The 24226-nt window shown below is 36.4% G+C and overlaps 1 protein-coding gene across 1 annotated transcript; it reads right to left on the bottom strand.

Annotated features, from left to right (window-relative positions):
- Nucleotides 1-180: 180 nt before the first annotated feature.
- CASP8AP2 (caspase 8 associated protein 2) lies at nucleotides 181-23553 on the bottom strand. Its single transcript, XM_039343132.1, has 10 exons — nucleotides 23433-23553; nucleotides 20819-20900; nucleotides 18954-19034; nucleotides 14971-15068; nucleotides 14414-14488; nucleotides 13874-13989; nucleotides 10346-12504; nucleotides 5414-8624; nucleotides 3401-3500; nucleotides 181-1623 (listed from the first exon to the last, which is right to left on the bottom strand). Exons 2-10 carry the CDS (start codon nucleotides 20871-20873, stop codon nucleotides 1567-1569), a joined length of 5952 nt encoding a protein of 1983 aa, XP_039199066.1. The 5' UTR covers nucleotides 20874-20900; nucleotides 23433-23553; the 3' UTR covers nucleotides 181-1566.
- Nucleotides 23554-24226: the final 673 nt, after the last annotated feature.

Genomic DNA, 24226 nt, shown 5'->3' with positions numbered 1-24226 from the left:
AGGAGATCTCTTGTTAAATCAGGATGTTTAGATGTACTAACCTCCACAACTTAACTTCACTGGAATATATCTGAGGTATTGAGCTTTGCACTTTAGTATCAAGTTTTTTTGCCATCAAGAAAGCAAATTATTATCTACTGGCTAACAATAACTAATTCAAAAAGATTACAAAGTAGGGTATAAAATATTCCAAATCAACATTTAATTAACATTAAACACATTCATTTTACAAGGTTTGAGATTCATATTACAGACAGCGGTATTTAATGTATGCAAAATAAAATTTGTTCTGTGTAATCAAAAATTTACAGGTAAAGAATTGTATTTAAACACAGTATTTTACACAATATAGAATTCTGTACAGTACATTATTTACAGGAAAGTAACATATAAAACTTACAATTTATACACATGCACTTCTTTATACCTCTCTCTCTTTCCCTCTCTCTTTTTCAAGTCAAGATGGCAAGTAATCGGTTTTAATCAATGAGTTCTAATATTGACAAATTTTTGAAAAAATGAGGTACTTTGCGGGTGTTGCATCTTACATATTTCCATTATGAAATAAAATATTTGTCCTTCAAAATAATTTCTTATCAGGACAGGAACATGGATCAATTTAACTGGATTATCATTAATTTAAATCTTAATTAAGCTCTTAATTAAAGTATGGGATTAAATTTCAAATTGCACACTCCATTAAAAATACTCAGTATTTTTGCAGATACCTATAATTTAAAAGAGATATTTTGTTAACTTGTGGCAAATCTGCTTTAAAAATGAAAGTTGGATATGAAAAACATTACATTAGTCTGTAAAATAAAATAGTACTTTAAGTAGAGGAAATTCTTGTTAATGCTGGTGTTTTATTTGTAAAATAAACAATATATACTAGCTCCTCACAAAATCTAACCAATAAACCATTTATGAGGATTTAGAAAATAAACTGCAAACTTCAAAATTCATATTCCACTTAATGAAAGAGGAAAAAAAGGGAAGTATATGCTCAACACCCCTTTTAAGTTATCTCATGATTACTGGAGTCTTGTTTTGTGCTAACAGGCACTACTTTTATTTCTGATCAACAAACTATAGTCAGATTGTCCAACTCAGAACAACGGTTCATATGTTAAGAACTGTTCTTGTGCTATTCCAAAGTTTTAATGAAAATAAGGGTTCTGAGTACAGCAGAGGAAGAAGCAGCAATAAAAATACCTTGTTCTATGCTGTATTTTGCAAGTGATCTTTTACCTGCAGTGGATAGAAGTCTTAAACAATTCATAGCAGCTCAGGAAGTTCAAGCCATACTACTTTCTTTTTCCTCCAAAATGTGCACTAGGTTTTACAATTTATTTGCTATATTTAATGAGTACCAGTTACTAACATAATTAAAAAAAAAACCAGGATCTTCCCATAAGATCTATGAGAATAAATGAAAGGTTTAAATTACGGGTAAAAAAAAGATATGGAACCAATTGCTCTTTGGACTTGGAAAGCAAGCACTCCTTCTTTCTCACATACACGCAGGGCAAAGATCTGCATAGATGCCTTCATCTGTAGTAGCCATTAACTGCCATTTGACATCTTGAATAGCTTCACTAACTGCTTAAATCTTTCTTCAGCCTGTGGAGAGAAAATATAAAATGTATTGGCTATAATATAGAATTAGAAAAATGGCAAATGTTATGGGAGAGAAACTACAAATTAACAATGTCAACCTCATACAAAGAAAATCTGTATAAAATGTTTTATAGATGGCACCTGCCGCCAGCAAGATTAGCAAAAATGTTTAAAAATATGTCAGATAGATGTTGGAAATGTAAACATAACATAGGCACGTATTATCACATTTGGTGGACATGTGGGAAGGCAAAGGCCTATTGGAGAAAGATACATATGTGGTTAGAAAAAATATTGGGTGAACAAGTGGATTTTAGACCTGAACTTTTTTTTTACTAGGTATTATGCCTGAAAAGATTAATAAGCAGAAATTATATTTAATCTTACACATTACTACAGCAGCGAGAATAATTTTTGCACAATGGAAGAATGAAGGACTGCCATCAGAAGAAGAAATAATCAGGAAAATATTGGAATGTGCAGAGATGGACAGCTTAACTATGAGGTTGAAAGATAAAGAAGATACAGACTACTATCAAATTTGGAACCTATTTTATTCTTGGCTAGAGGAAAGAATGAAGGATTAGGAATTGAACATGTATTAGCATAGCAAACGCCAGACAACTTGTTGATTGGAAAAATTAACATATGTTGATGAAAAAAAACACCAATAAAATCTTTACAAAAAAAAAAATATATAAAATGTAAACCTTAAAATATAAAGCAATTTGCAGAGCAGGTATTTCCCTAGGGCAGGAGTAGGCAACCTTGGCTCTTTTATGACTTGTGGACTTCAACTCCTGGAATTCTTGAGCCAGCATGGGAATTAATGAATATCTCAAGCCATTCCCCATTCCTTCCTACCCCAAGCATTCCTATAGACATGCAACCAGGCAAGTAAATCAGGTGTAACAATTCTGATTACTAGGGCAGCTAGAAAAAATGCTGCCAGATTCAGAAATATCTACTAGCCACATCAAAGATTTTCAGGTCATTTGTATGTCCTTACTGGTACTTGCTTTAGCGGGATTTTATTTTGTTCTAAACAAGAAAAATCATGATAAAAACTTTCCCAGGTTTTCCTTGACTGAAGAGTAAAATCTGTTTAAATATAGACCCACAGCATTCAGAGCCAACAGATTCCTCTCTTCCACCAGCCATTCATCCTAACTATTAACTAAGTCATTATTGCATAACATAGTCCCACTAAAAGAGGTCAAGCAACAATCCAAAATACTGCATATTTCTGTTTGTCTTGAAGACTAGAATAAATACTTCTACTATTTTTTTTCTTTTATTTTTTTTTTGCAAACAGAAAAAGTAGATGTTTCTTCAAGGATCTCTTACTGAATTTCCAGAACCCTAACATGAAATGTTAGTTTAACAGATCTATCTCTGGCAAAGCACTAGCCTTTGTTTAAACTGAAGTTGATAGTCCTATTGCTGAAGTAGAGATGTTGGGCAGTATGCATAATTTTTGCCTGGGTTTATAATCATTTTTGCCTGGGTTTATAATCATTATAATCTTTGGAGTGGGATAGAATTTGTCTTAATTTTTGAAATGTTTTTCTTTTAGGTGAATATGGCATACTCTATTCCAGGGGTGTCAAACTGCCGGCCCATGGTCCGGACACATCACGCGGAAGCCGCACTCACCCCATTGCCGGCAATGGCAAAACAGTCCTGATACACTGCGCAACGTGTCTGCTCTATTCATTCAGAGAAATACACAAATGGAAAGTGAAACCAACTAAATACAGATTCCCATCCAAACACGTACCTGAGCTGGAGTTTTCTTTAACTGCTCAGCAATAGAAGTGAAAGTTTTTCCTGAAGGCCCTTTTTTCTGACATTCCAATAGGATCACCCTGTCATCATTTCTATAACAAATGTGTAAAGTTAATTTTTAGTCACTGAATACCTACTTATTTGACAATAAATCAATTGTTATTATTTCCTCCATGTTAAGGATTTAAAATAAAAACAAAAGGCGGGATTCATAGCCAAAGAATTCTGAAACTAAAATCTGGTAATTTCGCCAGATAATGTATTCTCAGACCTCTCAGAACCATGATCACCATGATGAATGATAATTAAATTAACAAAGTGAAATGACTGCTTATGAGCCCATGTTTCTTTATTTAAAAGAAAAGGATTAGATATTTGATGGAAAATCAAATTCAGAAATAAGAGTTAAGACAACGGCCTCTGAGCAAAAACCGGCTGGCAGATTTGAATTTCAGGAACATCTGAGTTAATTAGAAAAGCTGTAGCCAAGAAGAAAAACATTTTCAATCACAATATTTACAAAATACATCTCTACAGACCATCTATTCTGTTATTATTCTACATCTGTCTTAAGCCACCAGGAGTCACTGTATATGAGTTGGGTGGCTATATAAATGTGCTTAATAAATAAATAATACATAAGCAATCAATTTTTGCATTCTGTTTCACTTTCTTTCTTCAGATATTTTTCATTTACTATCCAACAATGTCCAGGTTACATGGGTAAAATAATTCAATTCTTAAAAGTGACCACCAGTATCTTTTGCAATTAAGAGAACTGTCAGAAGTTTCTGTTACCCATTTATAGAACAGTAATTTGTAGGATTTAAGAAAGCAACCACAAATATAGATAATCCTTAACTTATGACCAGTCACTTAGCGATTGTTCAACATTATGACGGACCCCCAAAATGTGACATAGTCTGGTTTTGAAGTTGTGGCATCTGCTGTCCCCCAATGCCCCCCACCCCTGCAGACACCTGACCACATTTTGAGCTCTTGGCAACTGGCCCACATTTATGGGTGCTTGTGACTGCTATTTATGATGTTTTTCCTGGAAACTGGCATTTATTCCCAATTTCCGGCAAAAACCACCCCATAATAAACAATGGGTTCATTTCACAACCATGGCATTTGCTTCACAATGCCACGACTGCAAAAAGGTCATAAAATTGGATCTGGCCACATGGTGACCCACTTCATGACCATTACAATTTATGACCAAAACTGTGGGCTCAATTATAGTCGTAAATCAAGGACTACCTCTAATAGCCAACCTTCTAGGAAAATCATACATCATGATTAAGACTGTTTATTTCCTCATGCATCTAAATTAATTTTGCTGAATCCTTTCTTGGAATGCCTTTGCCTTTTAAAATGCAGAACCAATGGCTGGGACCAAAAGATTGACATAGTGCTCTGCTCAAAATCCCATGCCTTGGTTTACCTGTTTTTAACTTGTGTGGGACAAAGGCTTTTTCATTTATTCATCTGAATGGTTGTTTTTTAAAAAACTTTTCAGCATTCGTTTTCATTACGGCTTGATTTGAGAGTGTATTTTGAAGCAGGAACAATAAATGTTGCAAATCCTTTGATAATGACTTGTTTTACCATGGTCAATTGCTGACATTTCCAGACAATGCAATATACAAACTACACATCCCTATTATTCAGATGGAGGAAACTATTTTGTACCATATGCTCAGAGCGGCTTCTAAATTCTCCTCTCTCAGCTAATGCTACAATTTTTACAGGAAGTCACGGAAGACTGCACTTACTCTATCTCTGCCAGAACAAAGATTTCAAAAGTTGAGTTTGCAGCTAATGTTAGTGAGGCACTCATTACTAAAAAAATACTATGTTTAATGAGATATACAACAGACTTACTCCTTTTATTAGGAGTAAGCAGCTCTAATGCCCAACATATGCTGTGTTACAAAACATAATCTCAATCTATTGCACTTTTAATGTATTCAAAACTGTAGTCCATTTTCAGTATTCTTACCTTGTCCAAGAAATCACAACTTCTCCTTTCTTCTTAATGATATTTTTGGCACACAGATTGGATGGTGACATAGAAGATGTTGAGGATAATAGATCTTTGTCTCTAGTTGATGCTATCTTTGTACTAGGTAAGCTTGAAGCTACTGAAGTTCTCTCTTTAGCGTTTTTGCTATTTTTGCCTGTTTTTTTAAAATCCAATTCATTATTTTCCTTTCTTTGCTTTTTTGCAGTAGATGCTTCTTCTGTTTCCTTTTTCCTTTTTTTGCTGTCTTTGTTAAGTTGCATTGGAAATCCTTGACCATCAATATTAAAGGTAGTATTTTTTTCAAAATTGCCATTTCTTATAGACATGTCTGGCTGATTTATATTTTCTTCAGCTTCAGTCTTCGACATATCAGCTATTTCACAGTGACTATCTGCTTTATGTTTCTCTTGATCTTTACATACACTTTTCATGCTATAATTTAAAGCAGACTGTTCTATGGGATTTGTTGGATTTAGTTTATTTTCCATAGGAATCCTAACAGTCAAACCAATATGTGTATCAAAATGATTCTGACAGGGTAGCTGTTCCACAGGTGGAATTACTATTGACCTAACTGGGAAATCTTTTATTTTTGCAGGAGGTACATCTTTTTCTTGGAATGTTTTCATGGGGATTGTCTGAGGAAGCTTAAAAACCTCAGGTACACCTGCATTTTGATTTATTTTATTTGAGGAGTCTTCCAAAGGCACTGTAGATATCCTTAGTTCTTCAGGAGGGTCTCGCAAATCAGAAGCATCATTATGCAATGCTTGATTTGAAACAAATAAATGAGGGCTTTGAGTTTGGCTTGTATTACAAAACGGCCTCTGAACTTCAAGACTGATATCACAAGATTGTTCTTGTCTGTTTTTATGAAGCAGGGACTCTATGGTATTCATAACATCACCGGGAGTATCAGGATGGAGGTCTTGTTGAGGTTCAAAAAGATCAGGAACTGACTCAATCGCAAGACAGACAGATGTCTCTTTCAAAGGTTCCAATGAATGAGAAACCTGCTTTTTCATAATACGGTTATCCGTTGTTTTTTCAGAGTCAGCAGTATTTATAATTTCTTTCGATATTTCTATCTCTCCTGAAGGGATACTTTGGGAAGTTAAAGTAGCAAGATTTTCTTCATATATAATTTCATTCTTCCCTTTTTCGGCAACAGAGATCAGTGGCTCATCTGGCATAGCTGTCTGATCAGTGGGTGAGATAGACGGTGCAGCACGCCTTATTTTAACAATAAAGTGGTCGTTTGATTTCTCCATTATTACTGCTTGCATTGGAAGGCTTGGGCAACACTGGAATCCAGGAGCAGCAGGGATATTTGCCCACGATGAGCTTGATTTACTGCTTGAATTATCAGATTCCAAAGCCAAGTGGATGTCTTGTTCAGAAGCATCCTCCTCTTCTAGGTGAGCATCTTCACTGAAGTGTGCATTCAGAACATCTTCAGGAACACACCCCAATACATCAGGTTTCAAGAAACTAAGATGAGCATCTGACTTCAAAGGAGAGGGAATAGTCAGCGATACTGCTAGGTCTTCCAAAAGGATAGAAGAAACCAGAGATTTTTGTTTTTCCAAAACACATTCCTCACCTTTCTTCAAGGTAGGACTAGTAGGAATTTCAAACATACAGTTTTCATCTAGAATATTTGGATCAATGGGCATTTGCAATCTAGCTAAAAACGTTGAATCTCTTTCAGGTGAAACTACAGGCCATTTAATACCATCAATTACTCTTGATTCTACCTGGATATCCCTTGACATGGTTTCTTCAGTCTCATACACAGAATTATTTCTACCGCTCTGACCTTCTGGCATGTGCTTTTCTGGCGTTCTGAATTCCCACTGATTCTCATCGGTGAAGTCAATGTTCTTCTCTGAAAGGCCAGAGCCCTGCAATAAACTTTTGAACATTTCACCCATTTGAGCATCATTGACCAAATTGAATGTTAGCCCAGACATTTGTTGTTCTGTGAGAGGTCCACAGCTGATATCAGGTTTGTGAGGATCTCCAGTCATCTCCAATCCCTCCTTTTCATTTTTCCCAGTTTTCAAAACAGTATCCTCTGTGGAAGTCTGCTTGGAATGTGCAATTTCAGGGAGAGAAGGTCTTCTGCTATCTGTATGGGAATGTTTACATTTTCTAACTGTATTTTTATAGCAAGCTATTTTATTTATTTCCTGGTGATCTGCCTTAGACAGTTGGCTACTTACAGCTGGTTTTGGAAGGATACGTTCTTCAGACCGTTTCCCTTTAGCACTTAAGCTTGGTTTCTTTGATTTCTGTCTATCAATTTTATTATTGCCAAGGCATTTTGAGCTTGCTTTCCTTTTACGTTTACCATTCTCATTCTCATTTCCCCAACTTATCAAATTGCAAAACTTTAGAAGAATTTCTTTTATTCTATCAAACAGAGAATCAAGTTGTTCATCCACAAGTTTCCACAATTTTTTCTTCATATCTGATTGTTGTTTCTCAAATAGATACTTTGTGGCAGTATTTTTTTTAATCTGATGGAGTTCAGATTCAATCACTTCACAGAGATTTACCTTTATGGCCTCATTTGATTTGCACATTTTAGAGAAGTCAATATGTTTTATTAAAGATGTAAAATTCAGAACGGATGAATCTATTATTTTATGGAACTGCTGTATTGGAAACTGTATCTTAAATTTCATATAGTTTTTTCGTACTTGTTTTCTTACAGCTTTCAGCATCTGCATAAACTCATGCACAGTACAAGGTTCGGCAGTAATTTGAACTATTTTTTCAAGACAATCCAGGCTCACAATTTTATTTTTCTTCATTTCCTTCGAAAATATTATTGTTCCATCTTTGGGCTTTTCTTTACTTTTCTTCCCAGAAGCCAATTTTCCAGGATCTTCAATGGGGGATTTAGATTTGACTTTCTGGTTGTATGTATTCTTGGATGAATTAGATCTCTCAGGAGATATTTTTCTTTTCAACTTCTTACTATTTTCAGATTTTCTTTCTGTTTTGGGTTCATCATCAGCATCACTTACAATTTCTCCTTCTTCTAATTCGTCTGAAGACATGTTTCGCTGAGACTCTTCTAAGATTTTGTGATCACTGCAAAGTGGCTTTTGATTTTCTTTGTTGAGTTCACTTGAATGGTTGCTCCCCAGATAATCCACAGCACTATCTGGAGCAAAATCTACAACCAACAGAACAATTAGTACCGTAAGTGAAAAATATCACTCTAAAAAGGAAGTGTTAAAGCAAACTGTTTTACAGAATCATTCAATTATTGTTCATTTCACGACTAAATATTTCCACTTATAATTGTTAATTTTGTGTTTCGCATTTTAAAGAGGCAGCTTTCAAAATACATGTGGTATAATGATTAATATAATAGATTATCAAAAAGATTCATATGCAAATTCCTACCCAGCCATAAAGCCGAATGCATAACTGTCCTAGATACATTTTCTCTTGGCTGCATCTATTTTACAGACTTGTTAGGATGACAAACTTCAAGGGTGACACAGATGCATTCTGAGCTTTTTGGAAGAGCTGGGTGAAAATAATCTAAAATTTGGAACTGAAAAAAAAAATGCTTTCATGGAAAGTACTTCACACCAAATATTGGAAATGCAACATAAGCTACAAAAGCGTTTTAAGGGTCGCTGTCCTAGGAACCATCTGCTAACGAGATTAAAGTTGCACTCCACATTTTAATAAACTCTCACTAAATATTCTTAAGCAATAATATATGCAATCTCTGTGAATCCAAAAGACCAGTCTCAGAATATGAGCTTTAAAGTTAAATACTGTGTTAACTGGATTTTCATTGTAGCAGGCATACCTTGTTTACTCAGAAATAAAATTAAGATATCCCAATTTTATCCTTAAAATATAGATACCTAAGCTGTAGCATATTTAGTAAGATCTGTATGATCACCAGATATCAGCAAGATTTTTTTTCTGTATCTCAAGAAGTCAACCAGATTTCTCATGACCAAATATGCTAAACTTACTGTATAGGAATGTACTACAATAGCTGCCATCTAACTCGGAATCAGATTCCAATTATACAATAGTATCTACAATTAAATTCTGCTGGAAATCAGATTTAAAATTGAAATAATATGCTTAGGATCAACACATATTAGTGTTGTTAATGTAATATTTATTCACTCTCAAACCTGGTATTTGCTAATATCCATCCATTAAGGCTTCTGATATTAAAAATTTGAAACTAGCATCTCCCCACCAAAACTCAATGGAAAATGTTGCATTGACTGAATAATTTATTGTCAAGATGATTGAACAGACAGTAAAGCTCATGTGACTTTCCTCCACTTCAACTAAACTGCTTTTTTTTTAGAGGCATCTAAAAAGAAACGTACCTTTGTAATTAGCTTTTGAGAATTAAAAACCAAGCCATGACCCAGCTTTTGAAAAGTTGGAAACTGTGTCATTTATCCTCGTGATGATTTTCTCCTACATGCCTCACAGCTTAACACAAACACGCTGGTTATTTCACAAGTGGATCACCAAAATAGATTCTGAGCAAATCCTAAAAAAATCAGCATTGCAAACCAGAATCAAACTATAATTGGTAACCTATATTTTGGAGGCTCGACCAAATTATATTATGCAGGTCTGGGATAAACTGTGATTTGACTGGATGAGGAATTATTATATTACCCAGTAGGGAAGAAAGGAAGTACAATACTCAAACTCATGGCTCATGTCCAAATTTCCAACCAGCAGGAAGTAAACAAGGAGCAATGGGTTTGCTACTGCTGTACCTTGTAATCTGCTATAAAAATTTTTTGGGGGGCATAAAGATATTTCCTCCAAAGGCATACAATCCAGCCAAAAAAGGACAACATTTCTGTAACAAGTACAACAAAAATATAATAAATATACCTGTATTATAATTTGTCCCTTTGTAAGAGGTTTCCGTTCTGAAGATTTTACCCAAGGGTCGTATCGGACTGTTAAGAGGGCTGATTGCTTTTGGGATATACCTCATGTGATTTAGATCAATGCTCAGTATTGAGTTATCATCATCCAGTGAAACTGGATTTGAGTCTCTTGTCTGAGACACAGCATTTAATCCTTTATTGTGTAATGATTCCATTTGGCTTCCATGCTTGGGAGAGCTTGGATTCAAATCTTCAGCTTTGGAGTCAGTTACTGAAATATTCACAGACAGTATTTTATCATCTTCTGAACTAGTCTTGTGAAGAGGTAGGCTTTCATTTTCAGAGTACTCCAAGATCTTTTTATCCGCACAATTACTGGATTCTTCTTTTGTCATGGATGAGTCTGAATCAGTCCCATTAACTTCATCTATTACTCTAAATGTATCAGAATCTACAGAACTCCCAGTCTCCAGGGCATGGAAAGAACAATTTAACAGCGTCTCTGGATCCGCGGGATTTGCCGGGCTGGGTGCCACACGCACTTCATTAGAATCTTGCATCTCATTCTCAGTCGGAGGAAGGAGTTTCTCATTGCCAACAATTTCATTAATCTGTAGTGTCGCATTTTGTGGAAATGCTTCACATGGCTTAATATCCAAAATCTCTTCTGGAGTCTCATTCTGCTGATTTGCTTTGATCTCAGAAACATATATTGTTTTTTCCAATTTAGTTTGAAGGGGACTGTTATGGATTGGTCCCAATGGCATTTTCGCTTCGCTAGTGGTGTTAATTGATTCATTTGGGATTAACATTATTTCCTGACTTGGAACTTCCATCTCACCTTCGTTAGTTGTCCCTGCTACTGTTTTGGATTTGTCTGTTTGTTTCTTAGCCGGAGAGAGAGTTAAGTTCAGCTTCTGCATGAAGCTCAATTTTAAGTCTTTGCTTTTTGATTGATCTTCATCCCTTTCCACCTTAATGGGCACAGGCTCATCCACAGCCTCAACTATCGTGGCAATTTCTTTTGCTGGAAAGGGTTTCTTTTGCTCTCTTTTTGCACTGTCTTTTAGTTTACTGTTTTCCTTTACTGTCTTTTGGGGAGTTTCTTTTGAATTTTGTCTTTCAGTTTGAGAATTTCTGCTTTCTCTAGGTTTGTCTCTTTCACTTTTCCTTTTTGCTTCCATTCGATATTTGTCAGATTTTGAATGGGTGCGTTCAGGTTCACATTTTTTGCTATCTTTGTTTGAGTTACTAAGTTTTCGCTCTCTATTAGAACTGTGTGGTCTTGATGATTTCCCTCCTTGGAGCCCAGGATCATCTGTTCCTTTATTTTTCCTACAATCATTATGTTTTATCTTGTTGTCTTCTAGATAACCTTTACTTAATTCTTTAGGATTTCTGACAAGTGTATTATTTTCAGGGGTATTAGTAGCTTTACCAGTTCTTTGTTGTTCTACGTATTTATCAGGTTGTCTATTTTTTTGTCTAGTACTGCTTTCCTCTTTGTTCTCTTTTTTTAAGTCTTTCTGGTTTATGATTTGTAATTTTTCAAGCCTATCTTCAATAGTGTGTTCAGTTTTAAGCCTTAATTTATCCTTAGGAACTGACTGTTTTTCCTTAGTAGAAGAGATATTATCAGTTCGGTTTTCTGCACACCAACTGCTTTTGATCTTTAAGTCCTTTCTATCTTTCCACTGTCCATTTCTGAGTACTTTTTCTGGGTTAACTTGTGACTTTCTAGGAGTATCCAATATGCAGTCTACAACACCTCGAACATTTCTCTGTGTTGTTGTTTTGTATCTGCAATTGTTATTCTTACTATAATGTTCATTATTTTTCTCCCTTTTCTCCTTTTCTTTATCACAGGAGCTATCAACTTTTGACAGCTCCATTTGAACGCCATCTTTGTGAAGCTGCTCAGGATGAGATCGAGATATATAAGAAGTATCTTTTTTTTCCAAATGATCTTTCTTATTTCCTGTATCCCAAGATGGACAGTTATGAGATACATCTCTGGGCGAGTCTTGTTTATTTTTAGGATCTGTTTTTGAATTATTTTCTGGGATGAAATTTCTGGATGTATTTTTTTGCTCTGATCCTTCAATGTTCCTTGTATATATTTTACTGTAGGTATTGTGATGAACTGGAGCTTCTGTTAACCTGTTAATAAAAATACTATTTTAATATGCTACATTATATGATAACTATCTAAAATTTTAGTAAAATAGAGTAAGATTAGACTGACAAAAAGGCAATATACTCCAAAGCACAATCAAAATATGAAATGTTTACAAAGAGAATATAATTCTTTTAAAATAGAATATTTTAATTTTAATATTGATATAATTGATATCAATATTATTGATAATTGATATCAATATTATTGATATAATTTTAATATAGAATGATTTAATTTTAATATTAAAATAGAATATTTTAATTCTGATTTCATTTTATAACCATTAAGAAGGCTAGGTATCAGATTCAATAGTTATTACCCACATCTGAATGGTCAAGAATGCTGGGTTATATAGAATGTAAACATGTAGGCCAATACATGTTCCTTCAATGCAACTGGAGACACAAACCAAAGAACAGCTGGGCATTATGTTCAAAATGGGGATTTTCATTAAATACTCAGGGACGTGTTTAGTAAACATAAAGCTAGGAAAGTAATCAATTATTTGATCAAGTAAGGAGCTATGGTAGCACAGCGTTTAGAATGCAGTATCGCAGGCTAAGTCTGCTGACTGCCAGGGATTGATCCTCATCGGCTCAAGGTTGACTCAGCCTTCCATCCTTCTGAGGTCGGTAAAATGAGGATCCCGATTGTTGAGGGCAATATGCTGACTCTGTAAACCGCTTAGAGAGGGCTGCAAAGCACTGGGAAGCGGTATATAAGTCTAAGTGGCATTGCTATTTATTGCAGATAAACACTCCCAAAAAATTCTCCAGATATTTTAAATAATGATGAATGAAACCCAAACTTAATTATATATTTAAAGCAGAAAGAAATAAAAACCTAATGCTAGTTATGATTAGGTTGTCTTAGTAAGTAGCAACAATTAACCATCTTGTTTGACTTTGGAAATTAAGACCAGAGCCTGCTTAATATTTGGACGAAGGATCTCCAAGGAGTACCAAAGTTACAAGCTAAGCTGGGAAGCAATAAAAAAAAAAGAAATCCCAAGAAGCAACAGCAAATTGCTGCATTGCTGACAAGAAAACTGTTAACAGTATGCCACAAGAAGTCAAGTTATACTTTTAAATCAGTTTAACTACATTTATTTCAATATGTTTTTCTCTGCATAAAATATAAGTTTGTTTTTTACCCTAAAAAATTATCTCATGAAATATAAACACATAAATGGTAATAGCATAAATTTCTCTTTAAGAAACCAAACTTTCACCTGGGATTGGAAATGTTTGCATGGAAAGAACACTTCTATTTTAAGTTAAGGTTTCCTTTCTTTATTTTTTTTCATCATCAAAATCTTTCAAAAACAATATGTAGGTTAACTTTCAGTACCTTCGCTGCAGATTACTGATTTCTTCATCCTTGCGGTTAATTTCCACTCTAGCTGTTTTGATAAGCGCTGAAATATTTTTTTTAAGGGACTGATTTTCACTTTGTAGAAGAGAGTTCTAAGCCAGAAAGAACACATAGATATTTAACATATTATAAACAAGGAACTGACTAAACGAACAAAAATATGATAAAGTTCAAGAAATGTGCATTTAAATTTATTACATTTTTTGCTGTGATAAGCTAAACAAATACACTATATTCTAAATATATTTAATGTAATGTGTCCTAGTTAAATGCATAAAAGATTGCATATTTAGCCATTAATCTTACTGATACTTTCCTGAAAATAAATATCACTGCCCAGAAATATGTTAACATGTGTAGGACTAGGATAGTTTTCAAGGGTAACTGCTTTATGATAACTATTAAATTATCACTATTTTCAAAAATACAACCACTGTCATGCAATAATGTCTTCCCATTTGCATTTTCTCCTACCTGTATGAATGTCTTGGGTCCTATTACTTATTGCTTTATTACCTGTTCTTGTATTTCCTGAAGCTTCTTCATCAACTCTTGAAGTTGCTGCTTACATTTCTCATGTTCAGCCTGCAACTGCCAAAACACAGATTTCCTCATTTATATTAAAACACGTGCTTTGGATACAGCAAATATAGTTTTGCTAAATCATATAAATATTTTCTGAGTTATAAGGAAATATTTTCACCCCCTACTAAACACATACATATAAAATATGTATCCCATTCATTTTTACTGCAACCTGGACAAATGGAACTATCTGCAAAGCAAAAGAAATCAAAATCCGGTTACAATGGTTAATTATACTTTAGTTTTTCATAACATTAAATTTCATTATTAATAAATTACAAATCAAGCTCTTTCTCCTTAGGATCCAAACTGCAGCTTTCCTTTAATTGCGTAAAGTAAAATTTAAAAATCAGAGAATTTTGAAATTTGATACTTTCAATTACTGTATAGATGTTAGTATAAGCACAAATATAACTAAATGTTAATTATTACAGTTCTCTAACTGCAATTTATCTCCCTGATGTGTTACCAGTGTAAAAAGTACTTACTTCATTGAAAGTGGCTTCCTTGGCTGTTCCTTCCTCAATCAGGATTTCATCGAATAGGTTCAAACTACTTTTGATCGGCACTTTTGTAGCACAATTGCCTAAAGCAAGGGAGATGAAAAGTAGCTTAAAAAAAAAGAATCCTTTGTTTTCTTTGAAAGAAGGCTACTAGACTTCATTAAGCTGGTAGCAAAGGTTGGCTAGCCCACACTCTAGAAATCATACAAGAAGCTTCACATCTTCAACTGTGTGGCTCTACACACAATTTGTTCTGCCCCAGCCCCCCCACTGTAACCACAACAAAATGGACTCCTATTATCATCCACAACACTCCAAATGTAGCTGTTCCATGAAAGCCTCAGAAATATAAAGGACAGTGACATATGTTTATCACTGACACTGCGTACATCTCAATACCCAACAGAAAATTATTACCTCTATTTAATTTCATAAATTACTCTCTCTATATTTTCTAGGTATAGCTTAGTTTTCATATAATTAGTTTTCATAAAGAGACTCATTGAATACATTAAGCTGGTTTTGAATGTTTCCTCAGTTTCAAAGGGGATTCACTGTGTGGAGACAAAGAAACACTGGTTTTTGAAAGCAAGCAAGGAAACAATATACCCCGTATTTCCAAAATCTGTTTTGCACATAAAACTAGGTAGCTTAGTTTCAGAATCCTAGCTTTAGCCAAATAATATTATTTATATTTTTTTCACTCTTTGTTGCATATAAAGCCAATCTTATAAATATTAACATATACAGTACGTAGACACTTTCTTTGGATGGCAAATCATTTCTAATGCACTGCATTATGGTCAGATTTAAGTTCAAATCTCTGCTGAAATATTTATTTACCTAATAAAATTTGTATGCTGCTTCAATGCAATATTCTTAAATGACTTATTACCAGTACAGTAAAACAATTATAGGTATATCAAATAATAAACAAAATGATGATTTTTACGAAAAAGTTTCTTAAAACTGTTTTAACAAGAACATATCCAAAATAGTTTGGATATAACAAATGATATTTGTTCTCCAAAGGCTTTGTGGAATGGCATTTTAAACGCCATTCTGTGTATTAATAAGAAAGTAGCAATCATTACTTCGGGTAGGAGAATATTAAAATGGGTGGGGCCACAACAGAAATTTCTGAGTCCCCAATTTAACCATTTCCTAAAGAATAGGAGTTCTCAACATATCCTGTTGGTTGGTTCCCACTGTGTGTAGACAATCTCAAAGGCAACCAGGTGTTAAACTATATAAGGCTTTATAAGTGGTAAGCACTTTGATTACACCTGGAAAGAGACTAGTAGCCAACTCAGCTCCATAGCAAAGATATTACAATGGCTATATTAACAGGCATCTCACATAATTTTGAACATTATTTTTTGAGTGTCTTCAGGGAAAGCTCTACACAGAGCAAACTGCAGTCCAACCCAAGGTGGTCCAGTTGTGAGTATACCCAGAACATTGCCACATTAGCTACATTGGCAAAGACTCTCTTACTAATGGGCTATATTTATTTATTTATTTATTTATTTATGAGACTTATATACCGCTTTAAGTGCAAGCACTCTCTAAGCGGTGTACACCAGTAAGCAATGTATATATATATATTTACATTGCCCCCAACAATCTGGGTCCTCATTTTACCTACCCTGGAAGGATGGAAGGCTGAGTCAACCTTGAGCCGGTGAGATTTGAACCGCTGACCTGCTGAACACAGTCAGCTAAAGTGGCCTGCATTTAACAAAAGAAGAGGATCCAGGAGGACCCCGACTGGAGGACATGCTCTTCCAGCTCTATCTGGAGTGAAAGATGAAATTGTACTGGGAATGGAAAGTTTCTGAATCAATAGTCACTGTGTTTTGCTGGGTTTAAATATTAGCCTTTTTCTCCCCATTCGGACCAGGTATCCACTGTATTCCACTATATCTGCTATTCAGCCCTATGTGGCAATATATAATAGGTTATTACCAGCATTTTGAAAACTTCAACATATATTTTAACCCTACTACAGTGGTGGCGAACCTATGGCACGGGTGCCAGAGGCGGCACTCAGAGCCCTCTCTGTGGGTATGAGTACCGTCGCCCTAGTCCTAGGCCTTCAGCTGGTTTTTATAAAATCTTTTCGCTTTAGGCCTCCGCCGCCGTGTGCAAAAAAAAACAAGAAAGGTTCAATCAGTCAATTTCAACTTCTTGGGGGAAAAAAAAAGATCTTGCAAAGTTGGAATTGATTGATTGAACTTTTTAGTCCCACCCAGTCTGCCATTACCACCACAGCCATGCCCACCCAATTGGCCACACCCAGACAATGGGCCACACCCACCCGGCACCCGACGATGCATAAGTGGGTTTTGGGTTGCAGTTTGGGCACTCAGTCTCTAAAAGGTTCGCCATCACTGCCCTACTAGATAGACCAGATAAGAAAATCAACTTTTAGAGCAAAGCTAAAACTACTTTGAGATGTGCTGTATTTTCTTTTTTTATAGTTAAGTAAATTGCCAGTGACTAATCTCTGCCCAGGCAGCATCAAACTCCAAGTGAGCATATATGATTTTATCTGCAGAATACTTATCAAAATATCACAATGATCTATTGGGAGTTTTTACACTTTAAGATTCCCCCAAAGATTCTGGTCACTTTAAACAGTACAACTGAATGACATTTCAAGAATGCAATAAGTGTAAGAAATCTAACAATGCTCCACTGATCTTACTGCCATGCTACATAGTCTAACCTGGGCTCATATCCATATTTTATCATATTTGTGCTTTGTTTTTCACTACCACTACTCTCTGTTTCATGTCCTGGAGCTTATCATGAAAGCAAAGAGAACCCCAGGAGTAATAACAGGATGAGTAATCTTATGTAGTATTTTTACTGCATCTGTATATCACAGGACTGATCAAACTGCCTGATAAATCTCTGGGAAGCTCCCCAAGCCCCTTCTGAAAATCAGACAGATCCATAAAACATGTGGGGTAGACTAAGTCTCTCTCTAATACAGAAGTTGGTAATGCCACGAATCTCACGGTTATCCAAAGTAATATGTTAGTACAAGGACCTGCTAGTAATGTTTTCCTTACCAGATCACATTTAACATACACTTAAATACCAAATTCAGAGTGTTGCCCATCCCTCAGCCCTCCATGATCGGGACCTGTGATTTGGCAGAAATCCAAAGTTTTGATAGGAATGAATTCTGAGCTAACACACCCCCAAGAAATGAAATCCCCTAGCACAGACATGTCAAACACAAGGCCCGGGGGCTGGATGCGGCCCGCAAAGTGGTTTCATGTGGCCCATGAAGCCATCCTGGAAACAGTGAGAGAACGGCCCCCGCTGCCTTGGCCCTGGTCCAGGCCGGCCGGGAGCCAATGTACAATTTTATGGTGGCCATCTGTGCTGAAATGCATTCAGTCTTAGCTCCACAAGGCCATCCAGAAATGGTGAGAAACCAGCCCCTGCCGCATTGGCCCCACCTCCTGGGTGCATGCTGGGGAGGTGTCACCCTTTGTGAGGAATGAAGAAATGCACCATGCCTTGCCGGTTGCCCTGGTCCCACCTCCTTCTGCCAGAGACCCTCAGATCTGCCCCACTCCTGCCCAGGCCCCCACAGGCACCCTTGACGCGAACGATGTAGATCTGGCAACGCCCACCCCGTAGGCCACGCCCACTCCATCCATGCCCACCCTGTAGGCCACACCCACCCTGGCCACACCCACCCGGCCCCCCAAGGGCAACCGCAATGCTGATGCAGCCCTCAATGAAATTGACACCCCTGCCCTAGCAATAACAGGCTGGAGAAGCCGACTTCTAAATTAGAGCTGATATCAAGCTTTGAAACCTTGTTTCACCAGGTTTTCACTATTTTTACTAAGCTTGTCTGGGGTGGGATGGGGAAATATCTGTATCATCCAATTCAAGTGAATAAAATAAAAAAAAGAAACTTCATAGCAAGGCAAATAACATACTAGAAACAACTGGAGTGCTGTCTAAGCCATCATAAATATCCACAGAACTCTCATCGCCATCTCCTCCTTCATAAGAAGAAACTGCAAATAGAAAGAACACCCCACAAAAGATGTTAGCTGTTCATATATTACAATAACTGTAATATACAAGAGATAAAGGAGGTTGTTTTGCAAACAAAATTAACAATAATTCTACAATAAAAAACATTTTACTCAACCTATCATTGGTTTGGAGAGATTGTATCCAAATGTACTGAAACAGGAAGTGATTTGCTTCGCCCTTTTTATTGATTTCATATTGTATCTGTGGCTTTATTATGTTTAGGTAAGTATGATTTTGCTGATAATGTTTTGATTGATACTGTGAATCACTATAGCTTGTTTGATCAGAAGTACGAGGGTCATAAATATGATTAATAAATAAATTTCTGATCAGTTCAATTGTTATTGACAATTGTTATTTAAACAGGAATATAAGAAACATAAAAAAAGCTCTCTAAACTTTTACCTATGCATTTTTCCTGACTATTAACAACAGAGAAAGAAATACCTGTATAATTTGTCTTGCAGAGTAAAACTAACTGTCAAAGAGGAGATTTTCTGGGGTTTGAAGCATGCAAGGTCAGAAGGAGTCTGAAACTTGATAGGTCCATTAATCAAAACATTGTACAGGTACTTTCCAAATTCAAAGTTAATAAACAAATGACAAGAAATCTGTTACCATACAAGGGGGAGAAAAATATATAGGATTTAAACCCAGGGTTAATATAAATATGCCTTGATAGCTAGAATTTACAGCAGTTGCTTTTTATTATTTTTTTATCTGCAATAGTAGCAATTTATTTATCCACGCTGTGTTTAATTCTTTATTGCTAGCTCCTGAGTGCAAGTATGAATTCTGAAAAGCACCATTTGACTAGCCTCTCTGTTCAAACTACATCTTTAGTAGCTTGATTTTATAAAATAAAATGTATATTAATATAGATAGTTCTCAATTATGACGATTACTTGGCAACTATTAGAAGTTATGATGAACTTCCCAAAAGCTGCTTATGACCCATTTCCGAGGTTCCAAAATCCACCCCATCACACAACTGCATTTGTGATTCTCAGCAACTGGCCCGCCTTTACAATCATTTGCAGTGGCCTAGTCATGTGACAGTTTATGACATTTTTTTCTAGAAGCTGGCCGTTACTTCTGATTTCTGGAAAAAAAGTCCGATAGCAAAAAATGGGTTGGCTTAACGATTGTTGCATTTGCTTAGCAACCATTGCAAAAAAGCCTTAAAATAGGGTCTGATCAAGTAATGATCCACTCCACCACTCTCACGACTTGTAACCAAAATTGCAGGGCTCAATTACAGTCATAACTTAAAGATTACTGGTCAATTATCATTGTGTCAGACATGATGTGACATTCACTACATAATGTAATACCAAATCTCAGACATTCTAATGCCTGGCTTCTATCCATTTAACTGGCAGTTATAATAGCCTATTCCTATCAGCTAGGAGAATTGCTGGAATGATACCAATCATTGTTTATATCAACACAATCAAGAGGAAGTCATATGCTCACCAACACAATATTGCTTTTGAATAAAAAGATTATTAAAATAACGTATTGTAGCACTTATCAGCAAACTCCTTTTTCTTGGCCTCTTTCAAAAGTGCAGGAAGGTAAGTTATGATTGGCAGGAATACTGTAGCTCCTACCACAACCATACACAAGAATCTACCTAAATTGAAGTTTTTGAAACGTATTATATGGCTTTTTCCCACCGTTATCTATTTTTTAGATAATACTATAGAGTTAGAGCATTTTTCTAATGTCCCCAAAAAGTAAAATAATCAGAGTTACTTACTGCCATATAGATTAGAAAATGTCATTCCATCCTCCTCCTCCTCCTCTGTTCCCATTATAAACACTTCCTAAGTATAACCCATCTAAATTTGATAGAAAAAAAATTAGGACAACAGTCTAAACAGGATAAACATTATATCAGACATAGACAGCCTGGCCCAAGGTGAACGAGACTATCTGTACATATGCACATATCTCAGTCCCACACTTTAAATAACAGCTGTGTGAGGGGAGGACTTTCATCTCCTCTCCATGGATCTTAATTTTTTTCGGAAAATAATGCCACTTAGCAGCATCAAGCTGTCTGTTTTTCCTAGACTTAGAAAGGAAGAATAATTTGCTAGCAATTCAACCAACATAGAATTGTAGAATAAAAATTTGTTTTGGCCATCATCTCTAAGCCAGGTGCAGCGCTGGAAACCAAAAATTAACTATCCCAACAGATGGCTATTTAAATTGAAAGGAGGAACCTGGGTAATTGGTTCCATGATTAGAACCGTATCTGCTTTTCCCATCATGAAGTTTGCCTTAACTTTTAAATGAAATCTGACTTCTTGTAACTTGGAACCATTATTCTGTGACTGATAGAGAATGTCATGCCATAGCCTTTTCTATGTTACTCATATTTGACAAGTGCTATAATTTTCTGTAGATAGTCTTTCTCAAAACTAAATTGTCCAATTTTTTCAGTTTCTCCTATGATTTAGTTTCCCTTAGTTATACCTGTTTTTTTATCCCTGCATCTGTTCTATTTAGCTGACTCCCTTGTATGGTATGACACCCAGAACTGAGCACAGCACTCAAGAATCAATGAAAAACTATCACTTCCTATGCTTCAGAAACTGGTTTTCTACTGATGTTGTCTTAAACTTTCACTTTTGCTTTTTTGACAGCCATGTCACACTATTGGCTTATATTCATCATGTGATTAGGAGCCACAAGTAACCTGCAAACTGCCCATCATTTTATATGAAAGGCAAACCACAGACGCTCACTGGTTTGACTTTGGGCTAGTTACTATCTCTTAGCTTAATCTACTTCTCACAGGATTGCTACAGAGGAAAAAAACGGGAGAATATAGAATTATGTATGTCGTGCTGAACTCTTGAACAAAGATGGAACATAGATCCAGTAACTATGTAAATATTTCCATCAAAATCACATCCTTTCATAAAAGTTTTTCAATTGTAGTGTTTATGAGTGTTGGACTAGGAGCTTTGAGACCCAAGTTCTAATCCACCATCAGTCACAGAAGTTCATTGGATAACTTTAGCTCTGTCTCTTTCAACCCATCCCACATTTGTGTTAAAAAATAGGAGAAAGCACTGTGTGGCTTTGAGCTCTGGAATGAAAAATGTAAAGTACCATAATAGGAATCTAATACACAAATAACATTACATAGATAAGGAAGTAGACTCTGATACATCAATGTAGGTTGGAAAAACCCTGTCACAAGATGATCAGAATGCTGTTATTTTCTGCTTGACAGAGCAAATCATAACAAAGGTGTTCTCACTCCCAAAATCCTCTCTAATATCCACCCATCACACTTAATTTGCCAGAGATGCCAAAGAAAGGACTCCCAAAAAGCTGTAGTCTGACAGCTCTGAAGTTTTTTCCCCAATTAAATTGTACAGCACTCTGTACATGATCTTTGTGAACCTAGAACTAGGTTTGTCTAGGGAGATTCTCAGTCATCCAGGTCATGGTTATCCCAAAGGTGCTTTTTTTTCCCCTCAGAAGGCAACTGTTTATCCCTTGAAGACGTTTTCCTTCTCATCCAAGCAGCTTCTGAAGTTCTGAAGCTTTTTTGGATGAGAAACGTCTTCAAGGAAAAACAAACTCCAGTTGCCTTTTGAGAGGGGAAAAAAAAAGCACCTTTGGGACTAGGTACACGGGGTTCTCAACCTTGGCAACTTTAAGACTTGTGGACTTCAACTCCCAGAATTCCTCAGCCAGCAAAGCTGGCTGAGGAATTCTGGGAGTTGAAGTCCACAAGTCTTAAAGTTGCCAAGGTTGAGAACCCCTGGACTAGGACTAGATTGAAAAAAATAAACTGCACCAGAAACGGAATGAAGTGGAGCGGAGCCTTAAGAGGCTGGTTATTTCGGGAAGCGAATCAGAGGCAGCGATTGTCAATTGTTCCCTGAGCCAATACTAAAAGCAAAAGGAGGGAATCGGGAGAAGATGATGGCAAGAGAGGATATACCCTAGTGCCCGTTTCCGACGCACCATGAGAGGCGAGCCTGCATTAAAGCCCCGTTAAAGCCCGAGGAAGGATAACCCCATTTTGTCATTTCAGAAATCTCCCTCCTTCATCGGCGCGGCCCAGGGTTGACTGGGCCAAGCTGACGGAAAGCAGGGCGAAGTGGGGTGCGGGGCCGGTACGTCCGCCTTGCGCAAGCTGGTGCCCTCCAGATGCGGATAGCCCAGACACCGGCTGGGATTACAGGTATCCAAGTCCAGCACATCTGGCAGGCAGCAAGTTGGGGAAGGGGAAAGCAGAGGCTCCGAGCAGACATAGAGGCGAATGAGGGAGAAGCGCTACAAGCCCGCAACAGCTCCCCAACCACCCAGCCGGAAACCGCCATCAAGTCCCTATCCCCCTCACGAACCGGAGTGGCGAGTCCTGCCGTTCCTTTCCGAGTCTCAACGGGCGTGGCGGAGACACCCGCCGCCCCTCAAAACCACCAGGACTTCATCTTCTCGCCTTTCTCGCAAGATACTCCCCCCCCCCCCGCCACAGGCCAAACCGGCGCGGGTAGGTGAAGCCAGGAAAGCGTAACCAATCACTTAAGACGCTGAAGCACGTACTCCGGCGTGACATCACTAGATCCCGCCTCCTCCAGGAAAACATTTGGCGCCAAAAAGCTTCAGAGAGTCCTGCCTAGCGGAATCATTTTAATTACTTGATTTACTCTGATTGAAACCAACAAAACATTCAGAGCTGGTTAAAGTTATTTGTTCTATGGGTTTATGTTTATACTGCTAACCTATGATGATTTTGAAGGTTTTTATAACAAGAATACTTTAGTAAAATAGTTATCTCGGACTCCCACCTACTCAGTCTAATTTTAAAGACAGTGTTTGTAAGCCATATTTCCAAAGCAATAGATATTAATATTGTGTGCTGCCAAACTGTAATAGACACTGAGATTATTAAGGAATCACAAACATCAGTCACTGAATGTAATGTTTAAAATGTACTATCTGTGTAATGTTGGCAATATAATAATGCTATGTGAGTAACTTTAAATTTCATACCATAGTTTTAAATTAGGCACCTATGTATTCTGTAGCAAAAGAACAAAGTCTCTTGTGAAGGATACAGACTACAATTTTTACAGCACTTTTTTATGGCCCAGTCTGATTTATATGCTCCATTGAATATGTTGTTATTTGATTTTAT

The sequence above is a fragment of the Crotalus tigris genome, unplaced genomic scaffold (assembly GCF_016545835.1).
Source record: "Crotalus tigris isolate CLP2741 ecotype Arizona unplaced genomic scaffold, ASM1654583v1 scf7180000017833.3397121, whole genome shotgun sequence".
Classification (NCBI taxonomy): Eukaryota; Metazoa; Chordata; class Lepidosauria; order Squamata; family Viperidae; genus Crotalus; species Crotalus tigris.
This window is presented reverse-complemented; position numbering and strand designations above follow the sequence as displayed.